The sequence below is a fragment of the Marmota flaviventris genome, chromosome 10 (genome assembly GCF_047511675.1).
Source record: "Marmota flaviventris isolate mMarFla1 chromosome 10, mMarFla1.hap1, whole genome shotgun sequence".
Lineage (NCBI taxonomy): Eukaryota > Metazoa > Chordata > Mammalia > Rodentia > Sciuridae > Marmota > Marmota flaviventris.
The window spans coordinates 113373600-113400587 of NC_092507.1; the positions used below are offsets into that span (position 1 = coordinate 113373600).

A 26988-nucleotide genomic window follows, 5' to 3' on the forward strand; every position below is an offset into this window, starting at 1 on the left:
CAGAATGTGCAGGGGCGAGGCGCCGGCCAATCGGGTGTGGAGGGCAGGGCCGGGCGGGGCTCAACCTGGCGGCTGGAGTTTTTCCCTGAGCTGCGGATCCCAGAGCTGTGCGTTCCCGGGGCTCTTGCTGCTGCCGTCGTGTTGGGATTCTAATCGTGATGGGGACAAAGGCGAAAACCGGGGGAAAACAATTGCTTCTCTTTACAACGGCGATCCTGTGTAAGTTCCCAGAGTTTCGGGAGGAATTGGTGGGTCGGCCAGAGGTTGGGGGTAGGTGTTCCCCACGCCTCTTGCTTGCGGGGAGGGGTGGAGTTCAGAAACCTAATTTGCCTCACCCTCCAAGTTCTCTTCCACCCTCTTTTCCCCATCCCCCGCCTCCTGAGAGTGGCTGGCTTCCTTCCCTCACCTCGGAGGATTGTGACCCCTCCCCTTACACTGTGGGAAGGAGCTGCCCTTTCCCCCACACACCAAAAATAACCGGGTAGCCTGGCACCACTCTTCCCAGCCCTCACCTCGTGGCGAGGGCAGCCGGGAAGGGGGGGGGAGCACCCTTCCCACATACATCTACCCAGCCATCCCCTTCCACACGCACCTGGAAAGGGCCATCCTCTCTCCAACATCCACGAAAGACCAAGAGAAGCCATGAACGTCTAACCTCCTGATTCGCTTGGCTCCCTAAGGGCCTTAGGAGGAAGCTAATGGGGGTGGGTGGGGTGATAGTCTCCTTTCCTGCATTTTGCAGAAGGGGGTCTCTGGCGCTTCCTAAACCTTGGATTCCATGCTCTGGGAAAAGTGGGTGCAGAGTCTGAACAGGAAATGAAACTGAAATCTGAGATTTGCACAGCACGTTTCAGAATCCCTTTCTGGAATAACTACGGAGGAATCCTTAATAAGTGTTGACTGAGTGACTATTCCCAGGGGGAGGATGTGTCTTTGGTTGGCTGGCTTCTCAGAGAGCCAGAACTTTGCCCGCCCTCTGGCCGGGTATGAGTTTTTGTTTCCTTTGTAAACTCCCTTTCCTGAAGAACAATGAGGCTCACTTGCTGGGGCAGGCCTCTGTCTCTAGGTGTGCTGGTGTGGGGCTGAGTGTGTAGTTGGCGGTTTGTACCATAGTGAACCTGTGTCAGCACCTGTATGTTTATCTGTCTGATTTTTTTTTTTTTTTAATGCAGTGCTGGGGATCATCTCGGGGCCTTTGGCATGCTTATGTCTGATACTTGTGTGTCTCTGCATATACTTGTGGGTGATTATGTCAGTATTTGTTCTATATGACTCTGTTTACCCCCAAGATTCATGTTTTAGGAAGTGTAAAAGAAACCAACTAGTAAAATCAGTACTGATGTCATAAGGGTGATTATTTTGCTTAGAATATATTTTCTGCTCCAGATGGATAGACCCATTCCTTTATCCCTTATCACAAAAATATAAACCTTTAGGGTGGAATGGACCAGAGGCAATTTTAATTCTCTCCATTGTGCAAATAAGGAAATGGGTCTAAAAAGACAGGAAATGATTTTTTCAGGTTGATGAGGGGTGGAAAATGGGAACGGAACCAAAGCCTCCTAACTTGCTTCTCTTTATTCCACTCCTGGATCCAACATTTTAGGCATCCTATGGCCCAAGAACTGTCTGGGAATCTGCTTGAGAATCTACTGTCTTACTTACCTTTTAACAGTTCATTGCCACTAGGTTCTTCCTTGTCTTACTTTCTCTCTCTCTCTCTCTCTCTCTCTCTCTGTGGTCCTGGGGATTGAACCCATGGGCGCTTAACCACTGAGCCACATCCAGCCCTTTTTGTTTTTAATTTTGAGACAGGGTCTGGCTAAGTTGCTTAGGGCCTTGCTGAGTTACTGAGGCTGGCTTTGAACTTGAGATTCTCCTGCCCCAGTCTCCCAAGCCACTGGGGTTACAGATGTGTGGCACTATTCCTGGCTCACTTCTCTCTTTCATTCTACTCATCCATTTCCATTTTTCTTCAGTTTCCTTCCCCTCTCCTATTTTATATCTGCCCATATCTTAGAAATGTTAGTGATGCCTGTGTGCCAGGGATTAAACAAGAGGCACTCAACCACTGAGCCACATCCCCAGCCCTAGTTTGAATTTTATTTAGAAATAGGGTCTCACTGAGTTGTTTAGCTTCTTGCTTTTGCTGAGGCTGGCTTTGAACTCTCAATCCTACCCAGCTGCTGGTATTACAGGCGTGTGCTACTTTGCCCGGCTAAGTCTTTGCCAGCTCTTGAACTGTACAGGTACAAATCAAATCCAGAAGCTTCTTCTGGGTCAGTGACTATTGGTAACAGTTTTTGTCAGTGACAGTACAAATACAGTGACTGACAGTAGTTGTTAGGCTTATAAGTTTCCTGGAGCTCCTTCCTTCCTTTTCTCTCCCCCTAATTTCCTATATTATTTAGGATAGTCCACAATCATCACTGAAAGGATTGTGATAGCACTATTTTGGCTGAGAGTGTCTTCTGGGAATAAGTAACAGTGATTCGAAAGGAGCCCGTGTGATGTTGTATTAGCTTGATAGGCAGTGGGTCCTGGAACCCACTGGAGGAATGGACCTTGCAACTCTTCAATCAAGGTAGACCGGGGCAAGGGAAGTGATTTGGTTAGTGCAAATGAGGATGAAAATGAGAGCCAGGTCACCCCATCTGGGTTCTGCCTTGATTTCCTCCTCTCCCTTGTTTATGACCTTAGGCTAGTAGCTCAGTCTTCTCATCTGTAAAAAGGAGTAATATGTGTCCTGTCCTCATCATGAGGATCACTGGGGATAACAGCTATATTACTTGAACATGAAGGGATTATGGTTGAGTGGCTATTATGCCCTTTGGGTTTTGTGAGGAGGAAAGAATGCTGGGGACAGCATTCAAAGAAAGCAGGGAGATTTCAAATGGCAAGAGTCAGAAAACAGGGGCTTTTTTGGTTGGGTATGGTGGTGTGCACCTGTAACCCCAGTGACTTGGGAGGCTTGCAAGTTTGAGACCAGCCTGGGCAACTTAGTGAAGCCCTGTATTAAAATAAAGTAAAAAGGGCTGGGGATACAGCTCTGCAGTAGAATGCCCTTGGGTTCAATCTCCAGTACTGGGGGTGGGGGTGCGAGTGGGGTGGGGGTGTGTAGGTGGGTGGGGACTGGGCACATCTGCAATCCCAGTGACTCAGGAGGCTAAGGCAGATTGATTGTAAGTTTAGGTCAGCCTGGGCAACTGAGCTAGATCCTGTCTCACAATTAAAATAAACAAACAAACAAATTAATAAATAAGACTGAGAATGGCCAGGTGCATTGGCAAATTCCTATAATCCCAGCAACTGGAAAGGCTAAGGTAGGAGGATCACAAGTTCCAGACTGGCCTCAGCAACTCAGCAAGACCCTAAGCAGCTTAGCAAGACCCTGTCTCAAAATAAAAAAAATAAAAAAGGGCTGGGAATGTGGCTTCATAGTATAGCGCCCTGGGTTTAACCCCCGGGGGTGGGATGGGGGGGAAGTAGGGGCTCTTTCTTGGGCTTCTGGTCTGTGCCCTCCTGGGTGTTTGAAGCATGTATAGGTTACTCCTGTGTTCTCCCCTCCCCCAGGGCTGTTCCTCACAGCTCTGCCATCCGGAAGGAATAAGAAAGGGCAAAACAGCAGGGAGAGGGGATTGGGGTTGTGGTTCAGTTGTAGAGCACTTGCCTAGCATGTGTGAGGTGCTGGGTTCCATCCTCAGCACCACATATAAATAAAATAAAGGTTTTGTGTCAACTAAAAACAAACAAAAACCCAAAAGAGCAGGGAGGAGTCAAGTGAAGTCCTAAGATTGGCCTGGGGAACCTGGTGGAATGGAAGGCCTGACCCTACTGGAGTAGTGATCTGGAGACACACTGGGAGACCTGGGCTTGGGAAGAGTAAAATTGGTTACCCATAGTAATGGTTTCCCCTTCCCTAGAGAACCTGTACTGAGAAAAGGTTAGGCTATCTCCCAGGCAGGAAAGGAGTTTTAGCTTAGCAGGGTGATGATGGCCAGTGGATATGTCAACTTTTGATGTGATCACCTGGAGGAAAGTAAACCTGGGATGGAATCCTGACCCCTCCTCCCCCTATTCCAGTGTGGGGTTCTCACTGAGGTGTTCCTGGTGGTGGAACTGCTGGTCTGGGTCTGGGTCAGGGTCAATCTCCAAGTCTTTGCGCTTCCTGCTGATGTTTCTGACTCAAGCTCTTATAAACACTTGTTTCTTACTATTCAGGAACAGACTTAACTGTAGATCAGTGAGTCATTCCTACTTTCCCCTCCCTCTAAGGAAAGAATTGTTTCTTCAAACTAGAAACTAGTGAGTAATTTCAGTTTGAAGTAGGAAATGAGCGGTGGTATGATTCTAGCATGTTAGTTTTTCTTGGTTCTGGAATGCTTTTACCTTGTGATGTTTCTCTTTATCTCCTTTGTGATTAGGGCTTGTCTGGGGTCTCCAGCCTAGTATGAGGTAGAGATACTGTGATTTTAAAAATTATTTAAAGCTGTGGATGTAATGGCAGCGTAGTGGGCATAGTGGCACATACCAGTAATCCCAGTGACTTGGGACACTGAGGTAGGATTTCATGTTCAAAGTCAGCCTCAGCAATTTAGCAAGACCCTGTCTCAAAAAAGGGAGGCAGGGCTGGGGATGTAGCTCAGTGGTAAGGCACCCCTGGATTCAATCCCTAGTACTGCAAAATAAAAATAAAATAAATAAACAAAATTATTTAGAATGGATTAGTTGATTGGGGTTTGAGATTCAAAATGGTATCAAAGAGGTGGGGCATCTCATTTCCCACTGTTCTTATTCATCTCATAACCGCCCCCCTCAAGTTTCTTGTGTATTTTTCCAGTGTCTTTGTTATGCAGATATATGTATGTAAATATATATATATTTTCTCCCTTTGCTTACACAGGAAGAAGTATACTGTATGTACAATTGCATCTTGCCTTTTTTACTTAGTATATCCTGTAGGCTTTTCATACTGCTATTATAGGGATTGTGGTCTTGACTATGAATATTCACCCCACTCCCTCCCCACAGTCAGCTGGAGTTCAAGGCTCTCTTCTGTGGACATAGAAATGGCTGATCCCCTCCTAGAGATAGATGGAAGGGCTGCATGCATTCTGTGTGATAGGTTAGGAAATGATGGGTCTTGTTTTTCACATCTGTTGGTTTTGAGGAGAGACCCCTGGGGATCTCCGAACTCAAACCTGCTTCCTTTTCAGAGCCTCCGGAAAGACCTGGATGACTAGGACAAATGTAATTGAAGAAGAGGTTTCAGTGTTATGAAGCAGTTGTGGGAAGCAGTGTGAGTGGATGTATACTGGGGTTTTCCAGGCATTGAAAACCCAGAGTCCATCTGCCTGGGACTCCCAGATAAGCAGGGTTTCTGTCTAAAGTCCAGCTTGTGTTATTTGTTTCACAGTGTGGGGGTGGGACAGGAGGAAGCAGCTGGTTGACAGGAAGTTTGATGCCAGGCCCCTGGAGTGAGTCCTGGGCTGGCAGGCGTGACCTTCCCTTGCAATGGGAGATGGGGGTGGGGGGAGGTGGAGCTAAGCAGGTAGAACTGGAAAATCTGCGGAGAGAGGGCAAAAGGGAGTGATGGAGTGAAAGCTCTCCCATCTTCCACTGCCTTTGCCACTTTCTGCCATCCTCAGGGGGCTGAGCCAGCTCATCGATGTCACTGAAAGTGCAGCCAAGTATAGCCTGTTGTTGGAGTCACAGAGCCTTCCTTTGCCCCCGCATTCCTTATCTGTTCCACTCCAACCTCAGGAAGAGCCTTCCAGTTGTGGGTCTTCCCTAGCCCGGGGTTCCCCCTGGTTTTTACTGGGATGGCTGGTTCTTACAGGAGTTAGTTCAGCCTCTCTGGGTTTAGTGGGAGGGAGGAAAGGGCACGCTGGGATGGAAGCCCTAGGTCCAGGTTCAAATTTTTTTTGTGTTGCAGTGTCAAATGTATTTGTTAATCCAACAAACATTGATGTTTACTGTGTTGTGAGCATTGTACTAGCTAGAGATGGGGGGCGTATAACACCTGCTTCAAGAAGATCTAAGAGGGCTGGAGGCATTGGTAACAGCATATATTCAGTAAACTGTGGGTACACCATAGCTGGGGGTTTCTTTAGGTGCTTTAGCTCCTTTACAGCTGAAGAGTCCTCTGAGACTCAACCTAGATGGGAACTTTAGATGCATTCTTAGAGAAACTGGCTGGCTAGTTTCCCTTCTATTCATTCCTTACTTTTCTTCTTTCTTTCATTCATTCTTTCTTTTTTTGTTAATACAAACAAACTTATGGCACAAAAGCAAGTTGAGGAACATTCTAATAATTAATAGGTACATAGAGGAAACAAAGGGTTTCCTTGTAAAACAGTGGAAGGAAGTAGCATTTCTATTGTGGCTTGGACTTGCCATGTATAAGTCATCCTTGTTGACGGCATCTGTTCAGTGTCCAGAGATCTCCAACATTTCCTTCTCATTCCAATAGTGCTTCTGAGCACTTCAGGTAGCATTTCCCCTAGGCAATCACAGAGATAGGAGCTGGGGAGGGTGCAAAGGATCTTATCTGTCTCCAGGGAAGTACAGGCACATGGACTAAGAATACAGAGCAGAGTGTAGCAGGGGCTATCACCAGAGCATGAAGGGAATGGAGTAACTTTTTAAAGAGGTTCCCCCAACCCAGAACCCAGTACTGTGGATTGAGGGATTGAACCCAGAGGTACCACTGGGCTACAACTCCAGCACTTAAAAAAAAAAAAAAAAAAAAAAAAAATATATATATATATATATATATATATATATATATATATATATATATTACAGTGATACATACTCCCGTAGGAAAATGGGAAAATACAGAGGACTATGGAGAAGATATAACCACATGAAATTGTATTACCTAGAGTTAAACACTTATTACTGGTGTTTCATTTTAAGTCTAATATGAATTAATATTATATACCCATACTTTATGCCTGTAATCCCAACAGCTCAGGAGGCAGAGACAGGAGGATTGAAAGTTCTAGCCCAGTTTGAGGAGTTTAGTGTGACGCTGTCTCAAAAGAAAAAAGGCTGGGGATGTAGCTCAGTGGTAGAGTGGCCGTGAATCCCCAGTACCAGGAAATTTAAAAAAATTATTTAACTATTCACCTTTTGTGGGGCATACAGATATTTTTCCTTCTTTACTGTACTAAATAACATTAAATTGTCCATGTGTATTAATCTTTACACTTACCTTTGATTAGTTTCCTACACTATTTTCTTAGAAATTGGGAAAAGAGATTAATTTTGATTGTGGAAAGGCATATGGTTCAAGGAATATTTGAACAGGACCTTGAAAATGGATGGGATTTTCTTGCTTGTCCAGTGAAAATGCAGTGTAGCAAAATAGTTCTGGAGCCTCAGAGTTGAGCAGACTTAAGTCAAGACTCCTACCTTACTATTTGAAGCCATGTGAATTGAGGCATCTGTTTTTTTAAGTCTCAGTTTTCTTATCTGTAAAATGGGATCATAATGACAGTTTTTGTGAGAATTTAACGAGAAACTGCATATGAAGCACTAATTTTAATATGAGGGCTTAATACATCACTGTATTTCACTCCTGACGTTACTCTTGGCAGTCACAGGACCCTGTTCAGATTCAAGGGGAAGGAAATTAGACTCTACCTTGGTCACAAAGAAAGAAAAACATTTAAGAGGAGATAAATATATAGATAATTATGACCATTTTTGAAAGTACAAAGTTTTATTATTGTTGTTTATTATATTATTATATTGTTTATTATTATTGTTTATAGTGATTTCTAAGAATTATAGCAACACTACAGATTTATATAGTAGTCCCTTATAACCTTGATTTCACACTTTTTTTTTTTTTTGGTACTGTAAGTTAAATCTAGAGTACTTTACCACTGAGCTAAATCCCTATTTATTTCTTATTTTTAGACAGGATCTCAATTAAGTTGCTGAGTCTGGCCTCAGACTTGTGATTTTCCTGCTTCAACCTCCCTCGTACCTTGGATTACATTTCAGTTTGAAAATATTAAATGGAAAATTCGAGAAACAATTCACAAATTTCAAATTTTTTTTATTATAGTATATTATTATAATTCCTCTATTTTATTTTGAGTTATTATTAATCTTTTTTTGTTTCTAATTTATAAAATAAACTATCATAAGTATGTATGTACAGGAAAAAACAGTATATATGGGATTCAGTCCTATTCATGTCTTCAGGCATCCGTGGAATGTCTTGGAATGTATCCCTCAAGGATAAGGAGTGGTAAACACTACCAACACACTCCTGCCACCCCCATCTCTTTTTTTGTAGTGCTGGGGATTTAACTGTGAGCATTCTACTTCTGAGCCACATCCACATCCCCATCCCTTTAATTTTTTTTTTTTGAGACAGAATTCTTGCTAAATTGCCCAGACTGGCCTTGTATTTGTGATCCTCTTGCATTAACCTCCCAAACTTGTGATCCTCTTGCCTTAACCTCCCACGTAGCTAGGGTTATAGGTGTGTGCCCCTGTGCCTGGCTCCCAACCCTCTTTTGAAAACAAGTCTCTTATAAAAACCTGTAGGGATTGATTTCTCTGTTACTGTTTTGTGCTGATTTTGACCCACCTCCTCTCCTCTTTAAACTCCCTTTCCTCTTTCACATTCTCCTACCCTTGTGCTGTTTTATCCGCCTACTTTCCTGTTCTCAATCATAGAGTCTCCAGGCTACCTGTATTCTGGTTTCCTTCTGCCCTTTTTCTCCTTGAAATTTATCAGACACACATTCATGCTCCAGGATCTTGATGGTGTAGTGATCTCACATTTCTTGCTTATCTGCTACCTCATTTCACCAATAAATTTTAAAGTTTATTTGAACATTTGCTTCCTGGTATACCACTATTGGGATATTTTCTGTTATTTCCTCTCTCTCTCTTTGATACTATGCATTGAACCCAGGGCCTTATGCATGCTGGGCAAGTGCTCTGCCACTAAGCTACATCCCTCTCCCCTTTTGGCCATTCGTTTGCCTCTCCTTTATGACTTTGTTCCTTCTTGTGATCTCTCAGATTTTTTTTTTTTTCTTTTTTTGTGGTGCTGGGAATTGAACCCGGGGTACTCATCCCCAAACTCTTATTTTCTTATTTTGAGATAGGGTCTTACTAAGTTGTCCAGGCTTGGCTTGAACTTGCCTCAGCCTCCCAGATAGCTGAGATGACAGGCTTGTACCTCTGAGCCTGGCTGACTTCCTTTTTTTGAATTCTTTTTTCCTTTTCCCCTTTTCTCTAAATTATATTCTTGCTTATGACAGAAATATAGAACATAGAATATAAAAGCTGCCTGTGTTCTCATCTCTCAGATACTATGTACTATCAATCTTTTGGCGAGTTTTTTTTTTTAATTTATTTATATTTTTTAGTTGTAGTTGGACACAGTACCTTTATTTATTTTTATGTGGTGCTGAGGATTGAACTCAGAGCCCTGCACTTGCTAGACGAGTGCTCTACTGCTGAGCCACAACCCCAGCCCGTTTGGAGTGTATTGTTACAGTTTTTTTGTTTTTTGTTTTAGTGCAAGAAATTGAAGGGGGGTGGGGATGGGATGGGACAGGACAGGACCGGACATTTTGGGCTCTGTATTAACATTACCACTGAGCTATATCCCCAGTACTTTTTATTTTTTACTTTGAGACAGTTGCCCAGCCTGGCCTGAAACTTGTGATCCTCCTGCCTCGGTCTCCAGAGTCACTGGGATTACAGGTGAGGGCCACCATGCTTAGCTTCATCACGCCTTCTTAAATCAAGGCTGTGACACTTGTGACTCCATCAGAAGGTCAGACCCTTGCATTAGTCTGCTAGGGCTGTCATAGCAAAAGACCACCAGCTGGTGGCTTAACAAAAGTGACTTTTCTTACAGTTCTGAGACTAAAAGTATTGGTAGGATTGGTTTCCTCTGAGCTCTTTCTCCTTGATTTCCAGATGGTCCCCTCTTTTGTTGTCCTTCACGTGGTCATCCCTCTGGCAAGTTGTCTCTAACCTCCTCTTCTGATAAGGACACCAGTTAGATTAGATTGGGGTATGCCCTAGTGGCCTCATTTTAACTGAATTACCTCTTTAAATGACTCTATCTCCAAATAATCATATTTTTGAAGTATTGGGGGTTAGGACTTCAACATAAGAATTTAAGGGAAACAATTCAGTCCCTAATAATCATATACCATTTTGAAGTTTACCCCTGTAAAAGGATTAATGTTTTTGTTTTTTTTTTTTAAAGAGCAATGTTCCACAGGGCGTTTGGTGCATGCCCATAATACCAACAACTCAGGAGGCTGAGGAAGTAGAATTACAAGTTTGAGGTCAGCTTCATCGATTTAGTCAAACTCTTTGATTTATCCAGACTCTTTCTCAAAAACACAAACAAACAACAACAAAAACAAACAAACAAAAAGGGCTGGGGGTGTAGTTCAGTGGTCAGGTGCCCCAGGTTCAACTCCCAGTATATAAAAAAAAGCAAGTAATGTTCTGGCCAGGGGTCTCCTTTTCAGTTGATTTGGGTTTACTTGAGTTTTTGGGTTCCTTTTCTAGTGGTGAAAATGTTTGAAATGGATTCACTTCTTTTCCCCACTTACTTTTAAGTGAGCGTAGGAGGGCAGGAGTTCTCATTTGTGTTTTGAAATCCCAAGTCACTGAGCGTGATGAACTGTTTTTGCTGGCGCTGGTTTTACCTTTTGTGGCCAAGTGGCACTAACTCTCTACCCTGAGTTCTTTGTGGATCCCCCAACCCTCTCCTAATTTCCACCCTTTCCCTTTCCATCGATTTGTAACAGTCCCTGTTGGGGTGCCAGTCACAGGAGTTCTTCCCACCTTTTGCTGCCTTAGACCTTGCATTAGAAGACCTCTTGACACTTTTGGCTCTGCACACTTTCTCTGAAGGGTCTGTAGGTGTCTGAGTACAACCAACTTGGATGCAGGAACCAACCTTTACCATTGTAATAGCATATGCAGAGAACTTTGATTTTGTTCATAAGTGGTAAAGCAAATTTAAAACACTTTAAAAATATTTATTTTTGGCAATGGGAATTGAACCCAGGGATGTTTTACCACTGTGCTGCATCCCTAGACAGGGTCTGGCTAAGTTGCTGAGACTGACCTGAAACTTGGAATCCTCCTGCCTCAGCCTTCTGAGTAGCTGGGGGATTACAGGCATGTGCCACCATGCATACCCTAAAAACACTTTTAAAGTGATTTAAGATATAAAACTAGTTTTTAAAAAAGGTCTAATAGAGCCTTCATATTTTGAAAACTGGATAGTTTTTTTTAAAAAAAATTTATGCAAGGCTGGGTGCGGTGGCACATGCCTGTAATATCGGCCACTTGGGAGGCTGAGACAGGATGACTGCCAAATTGCCTTAGCAATTTAGTGAGACACTGTCTCAAAATAAATAAAAAGGATTGGAGGTGTAGCTTAGTGGTAAACTGCCCTTGAGTTTATCCCTAGTACTAGAAAAACAAAAACTATGCTAGAATTAAAAGTTTTAAAAGCTTTGGCCCAGAATCAGGTATTTCCCCCTCTCTTAATTTGGTCATACTCTATCTGCCAGTTTGAAAATTGAATTTATCCTTGTAGATCAACCTTAACAAGTAGATGTCACAGTTGATGATCTGCTAGGACCTAATTTTTTAATGCTCAGTAACTAGTGTTCAGCAAACATTTATTGAACGTCATCTTGTACAAGGAATTATGCTAAGAGTACTCAGAATAATAAATAATGTCTGGTCTCTGCTCTCTGGGGTTTACTGTCTGGTAGGGGAGAAATGTGTACACAGATGATGTCACAATAAATGTGGGGAGTGCTTTGACAGCATTTTGCATGGTATAATGAAAGCCCAGGAAAGGCTGTAAGCTGGCTATGGGGAGGATTGGGGTGTGGTAGATCACTTCTCAGAAAATAAAGTGGATGAGTAGGTGCCAGCCAGATGAAGAGGAGAGAAGGGCATTCCACATAGCAGAAATAGCATGAGCAAAGGCAGAGAGGTTGCAAAACAGCCCAGTCTTTGCTGGGAAGTGTAAGTGGTTTTGTATTGCTAGAAGGCAAAGCATAGCTGCAGAGTGGATGAGGAAAGTGATAAGCTTATCACGGGGCAAGTAGTGCTGGAACTTTCTTAGTGTGCAGAAAAATTTGGATTTTATAATATAGGCAGTGTGGAATCATCAAAAACTTGAAGCAAGCTGGGTGTAAGTAGTGGTGCACACCTACAATCCCAGTGACTTGTGGAGGTTGATGCAGGAAGATTACAAGCTTGAAGTTAGCATGGGCAACTTTCAAAATTCTGTCTCAAAATGAAAAATAAAAGGGACTGGGGATATAGCTCAGTGATAGTGTGCCCTTGGGTTCTACTACTACTACTACTACTACTACTACTACTACTACTAAAGCTTGAGGCAAGTGTCAGATTTGCATTGTTAGGCAAGTTGTGTAATATAGTATAGCATAGTCTTTGCAACTGGGTTGCATTGGTTTGAATCTGCCCTACCACTCACTGTTTGGCCTTCAGCAAGTTTAACTGCTCTGGGCTTCCATTTCCACATGTAGGATATAGGGGCAATAATAATACCCTTACCCACTTCTGAAGGTTGTTGAAAGGATTAAATGATAGTAAATGTCCTGTGCTTACAACAGTTCCTGGCATATACTAAGTGCTCCGTAACTGTTAGCTTTTCAACTGGCAGTGGAATGAAAGATGGATTTTCTATACATGGACCCTAAACTTAAGCATGCCAAAAATCTATTGATGCTTTTAACTTTGTGGCTTTTCTCATTGTGAACCTAAGAATAAATTAAGCTTCACAATGGAATGGATGAAATTTCCTTCTGTCTTGGTTTACCACAGCATCAGTGGGACATTTGTATGTGTGTGTACAGTGTGGCAAAAATAGGTCCAAGGTTAAGTGCAAGAGGGGAGCTTTGGTGAAACCAGGTAAAATATAAAATAGATGAGGAGAATGGGCAGGAAAATAGGCTGTCTTGATCTAGATGGGATTCCTTGAAGAAGAACCCCTATCCTTGCTGATGGTGTAGCAGGTTAACATGTAAAAACTTTTCAGTTACTGTTTATTATTTATTCATAGGTTTTGCTAAAGAAAACTTTGAAAGGGGCTGGGTTGAGGCTCAGTGGTAGAGCACTTGCCTGGCATGTGTGAGTCATTGGGTTCGATTCTCAACACCACATACAAATAAATAAATAAATAGAATAAAGGTCCACCAACAACTATATATATATATATATTTTAAAAGGAAAACTTTTAAGTTAGAAAGAAGTGCATATGGAAGGGCCTATAGATTCGATGATGATAATAATACATATTTGGAACTTCCTGTTGGTGAGACATTGTTCTAAGTTTATTTGTATTCGCTTGTTTAACCCTCTCTACAGTCCTTTGATGTAGAAACTGTTATTATCCCCATTTTACAGATGGGCAAACTGAGGCTCAGAGTGGCTAAGTGGCTTGCCCAGGTCATATAGTAACAGAGTGGGATTTCAACTTAGGCAGTCTAGTTCTAGAGACATGTTCAAGAATGAGAAGCGAATAGAAAAGGCATGGTGGTAAGACTGGGCTTGACTTGAATGATAGGCAGGCACATTAGACATTGACACAGTTGGTCCACAGTAGACAGGCAATCTTACATCAGAGGAAGGTGAGTGAACATTGAGGTGGAGGTCCCTGTCAGTCCCCAACTCCCTTGTACTAGGAATCAGTGTCTCACACAGAGAGGACAAGCCCTCTACTACAGAGCTATATCCTCAGCTTGTTTTGTTTTGCTATTGGGAATTGAACCCAAATTCTTGTACATGCTAGAGAAGCACTCTGCCACTGAGCTGTGTCCCCATCCATTTTTTTTTTTTTTAAAGAGAGAGTGAGAGAGGGGGAGAGAGAGAATTTTTTTTAAATATTTATTTATTTTTTAGTTATTGGTGGCCACAACATCTTTGTTTGTATGTGGTGCTGAGGATCGAACCCGGGCCGCACGCATGCCAGGCGAGCGCGCTACCGCTTGAGCCACATCCCCAGCCCCTCCCCATCCATTTTTATTTTATTTTTATATTTTGAGACATCTTGCTAAATTGCCCAGGATCAGGCTGGCCTTGAACTTCTAATCCTCCTCCCTCAGCCTCCTGAATGGGCCCTTTTTGTTTTTATTTTGAGACAGGGTCTCAATAAATTGCTTAGTGTCTTGCCAAGTTGCTGAGGCTGGCCTTGAACTCACGATTCACTTGCTTTGGTTTCCTAAGTTGCAGGGATTACAGGTATGTGCCATTGCACCCAGCTACTCTGTGTATTTTTAACAGACGAAAAGCCCAGAGCAGGTAATGGTAGTCAGGATTAATGAGAAGAAGCAGAATATGCCTGTAGCCCGATATATTTGTGTAAATGTGTGGTGTGATTCCTAAATGTGTTTTAGATCTGATGACCTCAGTGGACTCAAATAAGAACTTTAGCCAAAGTCAGAAGTGACAGGAATAACCATCAAATTCATATATTGTGATTTATGTGTGTGAGAGTGTGTGTGTGTGTGAGAGTGTGTGTTTGTGTGTGTGTGTGTGTGTGTGTGTGTGTCTATTTCAGAGGCTAGTTTTTAGTTTAATTAGATGCTGCTTGTTATTTGGGTGGTGTCACAGGTTGGGTTCCCAGGAAGCTGACTCTGAGATATCAATTATCATTCAAGACATTTATTAGGGAGTGCTCTTAGGATCCACACCTATGGAAAGGAAGGGAAGGAAGCAAAATTGGACAGAGGAGAAATTGAGTTTTGCTGTAGTTTCAAGGAGGCTTCAGTCTACTCACAGGGAGCTTTGGAGCAAGACATCAGTGATGCCTCGGGTTGGGGATTTGGGTGATAGAACCAGGGCTTTATGCTGCTTCTGCCTCTGGTAAGAGGCAGGTTGGACAAGGCCGTGTTCTGGCTATCCTCAAAGGCTCGGAGTCTTCTTTTGGCAGCACTCCCAGCAGCTGGGACAATAAGTCCTTCATTCCTTTCTTTTTCTTTTCTTTAATATACTGGGAATTGAACCCAGGGGCACTTTACCCCACTGAGCTGTTTTTATTTTTTATTTTGAGACAGAGTCTTACTTAGTTACCCAGGCTAGCCTTGAACTTGCAATCTTCCTGCCTCATTCTTCCTAGTCACTGGGATCACATGTCAGTACCTGGCAAGAATGTTCAAAGATAAAGAAAGATTTATTTGAATTTAAAAGATATGCTTGCATTGCACATTGTTATGAATTTATCTAAGAAGACAGGGCTCTAAGGCATAGTTGGTAAATTTGAGCTTTGAAAATGTGAATGACGGTCATTGTAGAAGTGGCAATTTGTGCCCCTTTTGTGAACCTGACCACCTCCCCCATTGATTATTGGCTTCCTTATTCCTTACTTCTTCCACCTGCATCCCATACCACCTTTTCTTTCTCCATTTGATTAGTAGGAGGTTCTAAGGAGGTCCTGTGAGCCCAGATCTAGCCCCAACCCCATCTCAGCATGGGCTGTGTGATCTTAGGCACGTTTCTTGTAATCTCTCAGTTCCTTGTGTAAAGTTGGAATAATAATACTTGTCCTGCCCATATATCATGCTTATTTCAAGGATCAAATGATGGCAATATATCTGAAAACACTTTAAAAGCACCCAATGCTCTACAAATGTCAAGTATTATTATTATCCTCATTATTGCTCCTCCCTACCTCGCCTCCAGCTTGCTGGCTTCCTTCCAGGATTGTCTTGACAAGTGGCTGCCATCCTTTGTGGAGGAGCTTTCTCTGAACCATGAAATGTCATTCTGGAAGCTGCCCTTGGACTAGTAGGAATTTAATTATATTATGGGGAGTTACAGAGGGAACCATTCAAAGAAAGAAAGAAAGAAATTGCATTTGAAAGAAATGCTTTATTTCCATTGATAGAAGAAGTATTGGCCTATAAACTCTCGCACACATACACATATATTCACATATATTGAAAGAAGATATTTGGGAAATTGGTCAAAGGATATAAGAGCTGAGCTGGGAGGAACTCAGCCCCATCAACTGGGTCTGTTCTTCCCTCTCCATGGTGTTCTCTCCCTTTCTGATGGGGCCTGTTTCTTTCCTTCTCAGGTCCCCTGGTGCTGGGCAAGGGTACAGTACACATATCTGAACCGGAAATTCGAGTTCCTGAGAATAACCGTGAGTGGGGCTGGGCTGTGGAGGGTGGGCAGGGAGGGTGTAAATATGAACAGGTATCAGATCCCCAGGGGCCAGGAGTACATGTAGCCCAGACTGTGGTTTGGGGTTGTTACCTACCTTCCACATGTTGATATTCCTTCCTCCTCTCATTTTGATTCTGTCTTGCAGCGGTCAAGTTGCCCTGCTCCTACTCTGGCTTCTCTTCTCCCCGTGTGGAGTGGAAGTTTGTCCAGGGTGACACCACCAGTCTGGTTTGCTATAACAACAAGATCACAGGTGAGTTGTTCCACCTCCTTCCTGATTACTGAGGTCGTGTAACAGTTGGCCCTGGCCTGGATTCCACGGGTGGGGCACACCCTGGGGCCCATCTCCGGGGCCTTCCCATTCCTCTTTCAGGAAGAAGAAGGTGCCTGTGTACCTTGTGTATCAGCTTCTCTTAGCTTCTGTTCACTCTGTCTGCCTCTGTTCCCTTCTCCTGGTAGCTTCCTATGAGGACCGTGTTACCTTCTCACCATCTGGCATCACCTTCCAATCTGTGACCCGGAAAGACAATGGGATGTACACTTGTATGGTCTCTGAGGAAGGTGGCAACAATTATGGGGAGGCCAGCATCCAGCTTATTGTGATTGGTATGTGTCTTCCACGTGGGCCTGGAATTAATGCTTCCTTAACCTCTAGCAGACTCTAATAAGATTGTGAGAGGCCTGTGGCTAGGGGTATTCAGAGTCATTAGGCTAACAAGGGGAGGGATGAGGGGTTAGGTGGAAACCAGGGGCATAATTGAGGGTAGCTATAGCTAATTGGATGGGGGTGTCATTATGATCTATTGATTATACTCAGGTAGCCAGCCCTGTGTTCAGTGCCTTCCCCCCACTTTTTTTGGATCGTCCATTCCGAACTTGGATTCAGTATAATTTCTTTTCTTTTTTCTTTTTTGGTACTGGGGCACTTAACCACTGAGCCACATCCCTAGCCCCCTCCCCCACCTTTTTTGGGTACTGAGGATTGAAATCAGGGACCCTCGACCACTAAGCCACATCCTATAGGGGCCATGCCTGAGCTATTTGAATAGTCTCTACTCGGCCTCAAGTAGATTTTGGTATTCAAGGAGATTTTGGTCTGGCATTGCAAGTCACTTTGTGGCTTTTAGCAAAGCATGAGGTGACCTCAGTCTTCAGTCTTCACCCAGCTAGAGAGGCTGCTCTGTAGCTTCGGACTTGGGCGTTACCCATTGGGCCACAGCCCTCCTACCTTATTTGGCAAAAGAACATTCCACTGAAATCCTTTGAATCCCCCTTGTATAAATAAAGCAAATGTGGGCTCTTTGCTCTCTTTCCTTCCAGTGTGAAAGCTGGACCTCTAAGGTCACAGAGCTGCCTCACCCTTGTTTTTCAAAATTGTTTCTGTGTCGTGTAATTTTTCTCCATATTTCTCAGCCAGCACATTTCAGGCAAGGGAAACCCAAAATTCATAGCCCACATAGGACACGGGAGAGAAATACAAGAATCAAGACAAGGGGCTGGAAATGGCTCACTTGGTAGAGTGCTTGCCTCACATACATAAGGCCCTGGGTTCAGTCCTCAGCACCACCAAAAAAAAAAAAAAGAAAAGAATTGTGACATCCCCACCCAATTTTGAATTTTATTTAGAGACCAGGGTCTCACTGAGTTGCTTAGTGCTCACTTTTGCTGAGGCTGGCTTTGACCTCGCGATCCTCCTGCCTCAGCCTCCCCTGGGATTGTAGGCATGTGTCACCATGCCTGGCTTGGATATGCATAATTTCTTTTCTTTATTATTTTTTATGATGATAATGGGGATTGAGTCCTGGTGTGCTAAACTACTGAGCTACATCCCCAGCATCCCCCCTCCTTTTTTTAAATTTTCTTACTTTGAGACAGGGTCTTGCAGAGTTGATGAGGCTGGCCTTGAACTTGATCCTCCTGCCTCAGCCTTCCGAGTTGCTGGGATTACATGTGTGCGCCACTGTAATAAACTTCAATGCCTTTTTCCCTTCTCTCCCTCCCCAGTGCCTCCATCTAAGCCTACAGTCAACATTCCCTCCTCTGCTACCATTGGAAACCGGGCAGTACTGACCTGCTCAGAACAAGATGGTTCCCCGCCCTCTGAATACATCTGGTTCAAGGATGGGATACAGATGCCTACAGATCCCAAGAACAACCGGGCCTTCATCAATTCTTCCTATACTCTGAATCAGAAGTCAGGGGAGTTGGTACGCAGAGGGTGGGAATGAAGATGTACAGGGAGGGCACTATTACACAACTGTTGATAGTGGGAAGGAGGAATAAGCAACAAGGTGAACTTGAAGTTTGGATCAGAAGACATAAAAGATCAGTACTTGATTTCTTTAGGTAGGAAGCCAGCTGGACATGGTGGTACACTCCTGTAATCCCAGCTGCTCCGGGGGCTGAGGCAGGAAGATCTCAGCCTGGGCAGCTTAGTGAGACCGTATCTCAAAAGAAAATAAAAAAGGCTAGGGATGTAGCTCAGTGGTAGAGTGCCCCTGGGCTCAATCCCCAACAGTGGGGGGAAGGTACAACAAGTCAATTTATTTTCTTCCCTCTAGGTCTTTGATCCTGTGACGGGCTCTGATACTGGAGAATACAGTTGTCAGGCACAGAATGGGTATGGGACACCCATGAAGTCAGAAGCTGTACGCATGGAAGCTGGTGAGTGAGAACGTGGCAGGGCTTGAGCTCAGATCTAGGCTGCTCTGCAACCTGCCATTGGCAGCCTTGTCACTGTCATGATTGAATGTCCATGTGCCTGACCTCTCCTTTGTATGTCACAGTGGAACTGAACGTGGGAGGCATTGTAGCAGCTGTCCTTGTGACACTGATTCTCCTTGGAGTCTTAATTTTTGGCATCTGGTTTGCCTATAGCCGAGGCTACTTTGACAGTAAGTATTTGCTTTCAGAGATTCTCCTTTGCACTGTCCCCAGTCCAGGGCATAGTTTGTGGGTACCGATGAAATTCAGACCCTGATACTGCACCCGTGTGTGCTGGGGCTCTCCCCTTCGGGAGCATAGATTATTTGACCTAACCTAGATCAAGTGTTGGGTACTAGTCCCCCACCTTCCTATGCCGTGCTGTATTCTATCTTGCTAATACTCCTTTTTTTCTCTTTCAGGAACAAAGAAAGGGTGAGTGAGTGCTGTCCCAGAGTTCCTCCAAGATTAAGAAAAGGATGCTTGTGGTTTGTCTGGGGGATGGGTTGGAGGTAGAGGTGACCAACTCTCAGAGGGAAGACAATTAGATTTTAGATTTCTTTTTCCTTCCTTCTTCCTTGCCTTTTGCCCCCCTCCCCCTTCCTTTCTTTTCTCTTTCCTGGGGATCGAACCCAGGGCCTTATGTATGCTAGGCAAGTGTTGCACCCCTGAGCTACATCCCCAGCCTGACAACTATATTTCTATCCCTGTTCACCCTGGGCTTGTCCTTTCTCCCTCTGCCTACACCTCTGTCCTGTGCTTTTGCAAAGTCTCAGTTCTGGCCTCTAAAATTGGCACAGAGAGGTTAATGAGCACCTAGGGGACTGAGCGTCTCTACCTTCTGGCTTGTCCACAGGACTTCAAGTAAGAAGGTGATTTACAGCCAGCCTACTGCTAGAAGTGAAGTGAGTATGCCTGCCCTGGGGAGGGGAGGGGTCCCTAGCCTGTGTTTATGTGTCTGGGGGTTTATTAGCTAAAGAAGACTTTTGAGTTGACCGGATTCTTTATTTCCCTAGGGGGAATTCAAACAGACTTCGTCATTCCTGGTGTGACCTGACCTGGCTCATCTCCTGTCCTCTGTGCTTGCCCCACTCAGGTGCTGCCAGACTCTGGTCCCTAGTGTCTAGTTTCACAGGATGCCTTATTTGTCTTCTAGACCCCACAGGACACCCCACTTTTATCTTCCTTAGAATGTAACTGTAATAACGTCAGCTACGTGCCCCTTTCTCTTTTCTATCCTCCCTACCTTTCCGACCACTGTTGAGTGGCCTGAGACTTGTGTAAATTTTAATTCCCTGTCCTAGCAGGGAGCAGGCAAGAATTCTGGGCATACCTCTGTTGATCTCCCTCGCTAAGTAGACAGCAAGAGTGGCATGGCTTCCAGGAATTCAAAATCACTACCTGGCCTTACTTATGGCCTTTGAATAAGGATCTTGAGCCTATTTCCTAGACTCTCTCCTGCCATAATGAGGACTGGTGCCAGCTGTTCTGGAGTGGGATCTGGAGAGCAGAGAAGCTGAAATGGTTGTTTGGTGACGACGTTCTCTTCCATCTCTGGAGCCCACTCTTCTGTTTTCCCACGAAAAGTGCCACTGGGATCCTCCTCGCTAAATCTTCCTCCTGAACACAAGCAGACTGACACTGTGTCTATAGGAAAGTGGGAGGGCATAGTGAACTTTCAGGGGACTTGGAGCGAAGACTTAAAACCACTGATTGAAAGAAAAGAAGGCTAGAGCTTTCTGTGCAAGCCATCACTCTTCCCTCAGCTGGAACAACTGGACAGACCCTTTAAAGATATCTGTAGAGCTGTGAGGATGTGCACGTATTATTTGTCTTGGCTCTTTGCTGAGCGTGTGTGTGTGTGTGTGTGTGTGTGTGTGTGTGTGTGGTCTTAGCTGTATGCTGAAATCAGGCGGAGTGTTGGAGGGCTTCCTAGCTCTTCTGTGAGATTGTGTTTCTGTGTGTTTGTATCAACCAGATGTTGCTGGAAATAAAAACTTGGTTTGTCAAAGCTTCTTTTTGTTGGGAGTGGGAGATATTAGATCTTTCAGGGTCCCTAGGCTCCTTCTTTGTACATAATGGAAAATGGCCTCAAAATCCTACCTCCTAGCACACTGGTGCCAATTCCTTGAGGCCTGTATTGCCTCCCTATGCTGCCCCTTCCTGGTTCTCAATTCAGGGCAGAGCTTCTGGATTTAAGATGATCATTCCAGACCCTTCCGTGGCCAGGACTTCCTCTCTGGAGGAGAGTACCTAGACTGAAGCTGATACTGTGCTCTATTGTTCTGCTTGGCCCAACTGGGAGGACAAAGTATCCAGCCTCCTGCCCAACTGGGTATTCATGGGCTTTCCTAAGTCTGTAGGGAAAAAGTGCTGCCCAGGGGGATTTCTCAGATCATTTGGAGAACCCCTTCTCAATAATAGCTTAAAGTAGTGACTATTACTTTATTTAGCAAGTGGGATTCAGGAGAAGGTATTCTGAAACAGGAGCAGGATCAAGCAGGGATAGGCCTAGTGGTCATCACTTTTCTTCTCCCCATTTGAACCCTTTTCTGCCCCCCAATCTGTTTATTAACTAGCAAGAGGGCAAAGAAAGGCTCTCCCAGGTTTTATTTTGCTTATTTCTACCTTCAGATTACACTAAGTGCCACTTTGTCATATTCTGTCTGATGATCTAAAAATCCCTAACAATTACATTTTCTACAAAGGATCTAAAGAGGAAAATGAAGTCATCAGTTAAGGGTCAGGTACCAATAAGAAAAAATTTCCAGAGGAAATAAAATCCAATTAGGCAATAAAAAATTACAAGACAGTTCAGTACATATGGAAATTTTTGAAGTATGGTTCAGTTCTGTGTCGAGGTTGGAGGACTTGGTGGGAGGAGTATAGAGGAAAGGCCTCAGCAAAAGCAGTGATTTGGGGGCTGGCTGATTTCTGTGGCTCAGTGGTAGAGCACTTGCCTAGAATGTGTGAGGCCCTGGGTTCGATCCTCAGCACTATATAAAAATAAATGAATAAAATAAAGGCACTGTGTCCATCTACAACTAAAAAAAATATTTAAACACACACACACAAACCTGGTGATTCGTGGCTCCTGTAGGTTTGAGGTAAATGTTTCCTGACTTAGTTGTCAGCCTTGGAATGTCTCTCTCCAGCTTACGAAAGTCCTTTGGAATTGGGAAACACTGTGTCTGCTTTCATTTTAGAAATTTAAATCTTATTTTTCTAATAAATATTTATTTTTTTCATGTCAAGTTTGTTTAAATCCAGAAGTTCTACATTAAGAAGAGAATTGTGACTCTTGGAGTAAGTTTGATATTCAGAATCTTCCTGATAGTACTGTTAACTGGGATTGGGGATATCCTTCCACACAGCTGGTGGTTAATATTTTAATTAATTATTTCTGGTGCTGGGGTTTGAATCCAGGGCCTTGTGCATGCGAGGCAAGCATTTACCTACTGAGCTATATTCCCAGCCCAACATTTTATTTATTTATCCCAGTGGCTCAGGAGGCTGAGGCAGGAGAAATGCAAGTTCAGAGCCAACCTCAGCAATTTAGCAAGGTCCAAAGCAATTTAACAGGACCTTGTCTCAAAAAGAAATGTGGGGGCAGGTGCTGGGGATGTGACTCCATGGTTAAGCCCCTCTGGGTTCAATTCCTGGTACAACAAACAACAACAACAAAGAAACAAAACTGTCCAGTTTTCAAAAAATAAAGACTCTAAGCAGGTGCAATGGTTCGTACTGGTAATCCCAGCAATTCCAGAGGTGGAGGCAGGAGAACCACAAGTTAAAGAATACTCTGGGCAACTTAGTGAGACCTTGTTTCAAAATAAAACATGAAAAGGGCTGGGGATGCAGCTCAGTGGTGGAGTGCCCTTGGGTTTAGTCCCCAATACTGCAAATAAAGAAAAAAAAAAAAAAAAAAAAAAAGAACAAAACAAATGCAGATGCTGGCTCCAGGAAGTCTAAGTTTCCTTTGATGTGATGAGGAGGGAGCAGAGGGGGAGGCACTCTTGGGAAAAGATGACCCCCTCACAGCACATGGATTTCCTGCTTTTAGTCTTACTGTTCCCCCTTTTCTTTTATAAAAGTTGTTATGTGTCCCTGAGCCCTCTGAAGATGGAGATTTGATAGGGTTGGGGATGTAGCTCAGCGGAAAAGTATTTGCCTAAGATATGCAATGCCTCAAGTTCAATCCCCAGTAAAAAAATAAAATAAAATGGGGATTTGAGACGGAAAAAGTCTTCTATTTTCCTCTGTACCACCTTTGAATAAAATGTTTTCCTCCATTAACTACTTTTTTTTTTTTAAAGAGAGAGGGAGAGAGAATTTTTTTTTTAATATTTATTTTTTAGTTATCGGCAGACACAACATCTTTGTTTTTGTACGTGGTGCTGAGGATCAAACCCAGGCCGCACGCATGCCAGGCGAGCGCGCTACCGCTTGAGCCACATCCCCAGCCCCAATATATATATATTTTAAAATTTTTTAGTTCTCGGCAGACACAACATCTTTGTTTGTATGTGGTGCTGAGCCCTCCATTAACTTCTGTATCCTGAGTTTTGTTTGAGTGGGAGCTGCAAAGCTTTTGATTCAGGTAACAGAAAGATACTTATTAAGTTGGGATGTCTAGTTATTTGCAATTTCATGAAGTTTGAAGTGTGGTACATGCTGCAATCCAAAAGAAAGGTGTTAGGATACTGGTTTTATTTTTGTTTTCATTTAGGAAAGCGGGGGCAGGAATTTTAATAGATAAGTAAAAGTTAATGCAAAGACACAAAATAGCTGTGAAGAGGACTTTTCTTGCAAACATGTACTACCAGCAGATAGAGCTAGATATCATTCTGGCATCTAAACAATGATGCTAGGTTACTTGCCTGATTTGCTGGCAATTAAGTATGGGGTTAAAAATAACATCACTTATCTGATTGGCAAAAATTCAAAAGCTTGACAATACACTCTATTGGCAAGGCTGTGGGGAAGCAAACAAGTGCTGTCATATATTGTTGGAAGGAAAACAAAAAGCTATAACCGATGAAGGGCAATTTGGCAATATCTTAATAAATGTACAATATGCATTTAACATTTGACCTGGCAACCTCATGTCTAGGAATTTACCCTGAAGATATACCCCTACCAATATACATATTGATATTCATATGCATAAAGTTGTTTGACTGCAACATTTATAATTACAAAATATTAGAAACTGTAAAAAATGTTCAAACATAGGAAATTGTTTCAAAAACTATGGTATGTTTTATCAGTGAAACACTGAATGTCTGTAAAAATAAAAAGAAAGATCTCTATAAACTAGTTTGAAATATTTCCCAGGGTATATTGTTAAATGTGAAATAGCAAAGCAACCTGTTTAATAAGAAAAGAGGGGCTGGGTGCCATGGTGAATCCCTGCAATCCCAGAGATTTGGGAGGCTAAGACAGGAGGATTGCAAGTTCAAAGCCAGCCTCAGCAACTTAGTGAGATCCTAGGTAATTTAGGGAGACCATGTCTCTACACAACAAACAAACATGTGGCTCAGCACTTAAGTACCCCTGGGGTCAATCCCAGGTACCAAAAAAAAAAAAAAAAGAGAGAGAGACATGTTGTAGTCTAACTTCCCTGTATCATTTTGTCTAGTTAAGACTTTTGGGGGCTGGGGATGTGGCTCAAACAGTAGCGCGCTCACCTGGCATGCGTGCGGCCTGGGTTCGATCCTCAGCACCACATACAAACAAAGATGTTGTGTCCGCTGAAAACTAAAAAAAATAAATATTAAAAATTCTCTCTCTCTCTCTTTAAAAAGAAAAAAAAAAAAGACTTTTGGAAGGGTGGGGCTGGAGTTGTGGCTCAGAGGTAGAGCACTGCCTAGCATGCCTGAGGCACTGGGTTTGATTCTCAGCACCACATAAATAAATAAAATAAAGATATTGTGTCCATCTAAAACTAAAAAATAAATATTAAAAAAAAGAGGGCTGGGGTTGTGGCTCAGAGGTAGATCACTCACCTAGCACTTGTGAGGCCCTGGGTTCGATCTTCAGCACCACATAAAAATAAAATAAAGATATTGTGTCCATCTACAACTAAAAAAAAAAAAAAAAAAAAGGTGCAATGCCATGTGCCCATAATCCCAGTTACTCACAAGGCTGAGGCAGGATGATCTCAAGTTTGAGCAAGTCCAGCCTGGGCAAATTAGCAAAAGTGTCTCAAAAATAAACATTTTAGGGCTGGGGTTGTGGCTCAATGGTAGAGTGCTTGCCTCACATGTGTGAGGCACTAGGTTCAATTCTCAGCACCGCATATAAATAAATGAATAAAATAAAGGTCCATCAACACTAAAAAATATATATTAAAAAAACATTTTATTATTATTAATACTTTGTTTTTTATACATTATTTAAAGAATAATTTTGGAAAAATTGACAAGGACTCAGATATGCTGGTACACACCTGATATTCCAGCTACAAAGTGCTGAAGATGAGCTCAGTTGTAAAGCTCTTGCTTATAATCATGAGGTCCTGGGTTCAATCCCCAGTCTCCAAACTAAAATAAAAACAAGGAAAACAAATGTGGATAACATAGAAGTGCTTCTAAAAGATTTCTACAATAGCACAAAGAAATTGGGGGTCAATCATACTTGAACATACTTAATGAAGTAGTAGTGAAAAGACAAATAGAACATAGCATGGTGTGCTAAAAGGTTTGAGGAGTGTGAAGAGGGGTTTCACCATGTGAAGGAACAGGCCATCTGGGTTTGTGAATTGGTGCTTAACTGGATGAGAAAGAAACCTTTTTCTTTTAAATTTTATTTTCAGTACTGGGGTGGGAACACAGGGGTGTTTGACCACCCCTCTACCTCTACCAGCCCTTTTTATTTTTTATGCTGAGATAGGATCTTGCTAAATTGCTGAGGCTAACCTCACACTTAAGAACCTCCTGCCTCAGCCTCCACAATTGCTGGGATTACAGATGTGTGCCATCATACCCAGCTACAAATCTCTATCTTTACATCTACAGTGGTGTAAGAATTAGAGCAAAATGCCCATCTGACTGAGGCCTAGAGGAAGAGTTATCTCCTTGAATGTTTGCATTCCAAAGAGATGGCTTTCAGGTCTTTGAGAAGACAAGTGATAGAAAATTTACTTCTCAAAGGGGAAGAGAAAGAATTTTAAAAATGTCAACCCTTCTGAAGTAATTACTCTATGAGGGAGCTTAGGGACTATGTCTATTACCAGGTTTTGGCTGGAACAAATGGAACACTTTCTTGGAAGCATTGAGCTTTTTCAAGCAAACCATTTTAAGGTGGAGTTGGGAGGGAACCTGGGGCCTGTGTAGGGATATGGTCTCAAATTGCTAGAAGTCATGCTAGAATTTGGTCAAGGAGACAGTCTTGCCAGGCATGGTGGTGCATGCCTGTAATCCAGGTGATTTAGGAGGCTGAGGCATAACAAGTTTGACACTAGCCTGTTCAATTTAGCGAGACTCTGTCTCAAAAATAAAAAGAACAGGGGATGTGGCTTAGTTGTAGTGCACCTCTGGGTTCAATAGTACTAGGTTAGGGGAAAAAAAAGTAGAGTCCTTGTCACTTGGTGCTTCTGGATTGTACAATCTCAATGCCTTAAAACAGGTGAGTTGGGGGGTGGATAGTGATAATAATTCATGTATCCAATTCCCTGCATCATCAATCAGCCAAGAGTAGGCACTGCTTTTAGATGCTTTGGGAAAGCAGTTTCACAAATTGTAAACCACACGGATTCAGGAGACTGGGGCTGGGAAGGAGGCTCAATGGGAAACAATATACTTAGGAAAACATTTAAAATGTGTGATTTTTTTGCTATCCAAATTCTTGTTATTAATTAAGGAAAAACTATGAGAGATTATTTCAAAATTGTGAAATTGACAAATACAGGCATCCTTTCAATGGAATTTTAGGCTCCCCAGGCTAGAGGACCCTTCTGTGGTTTTCTGATTCTCTAGGGGTCTATATGCTTCACTGTTATTGACTTTTTTCCTTTTTTATTGGGGATTTGTGGGAGACCGACCTTACACGTGACTGAGTCACACT

General features: G+C 43.1%; 1 protein-coding gene across 1 annotated transcript; it reads left to right on the forward strand.

Annotated features, from left to right (window-relative positions):
• Window positions 1-136: 136 nt before the first annotated feature.
• Window positions 137-20932, forward strand: F11r (F11 receptor). Its single transcript, XM_027950725.3, has 10 exons — window positions 137-219; window positions 16127-16195; window positions 16364-16471; window positions 16678-16824; window positions 18223-18425; window positions 18780-18882; window positions 19005-19112; window positions 19344-19356; window positions 19778-19826; window positions 19938-20932. The coding sequence occupies exons 1-10, from the start codon at window positions 159-161 to the stop codon at window positions 19971-19973; spliced, it is 897 nt and encodes a 298-aa protein (XP_027806526.1). The 5' UTR covers window positions 137-158; the 3' UTR covers window positions 19974-20932.
• The last annotated feature ends 6056 nt before the right edge of the window (window positions 20933-26988 follow it).

What these genes read in the sequence shown, in the direction of transcription:
- F11r (XM_027950725.3), top strand. Translation starts at nt 159, where the DNA reads ATGGGGACAAAGGCGAAAACCGGGGGAAAACAATTGCTTCTCTTTACA. An exon ending in AGCTGTACGCATGGAAGCTG is followed by an intron (nt 18,883 to 19,004) that starts GTGAGTGAGAAC and finishes TGTATGTCACAG; the next exon opens with TGGAACTGAACGTGGGAGGC. An exon ending in AGCCTACTGCTAGAAGTGAA is followed by an intron (nt 19,827 to 19,937) that starts GTGAGTATGCCT and finishes TTATTTCCCTAG; the next exon opens with GGGGAATTCAAACAGACTTC.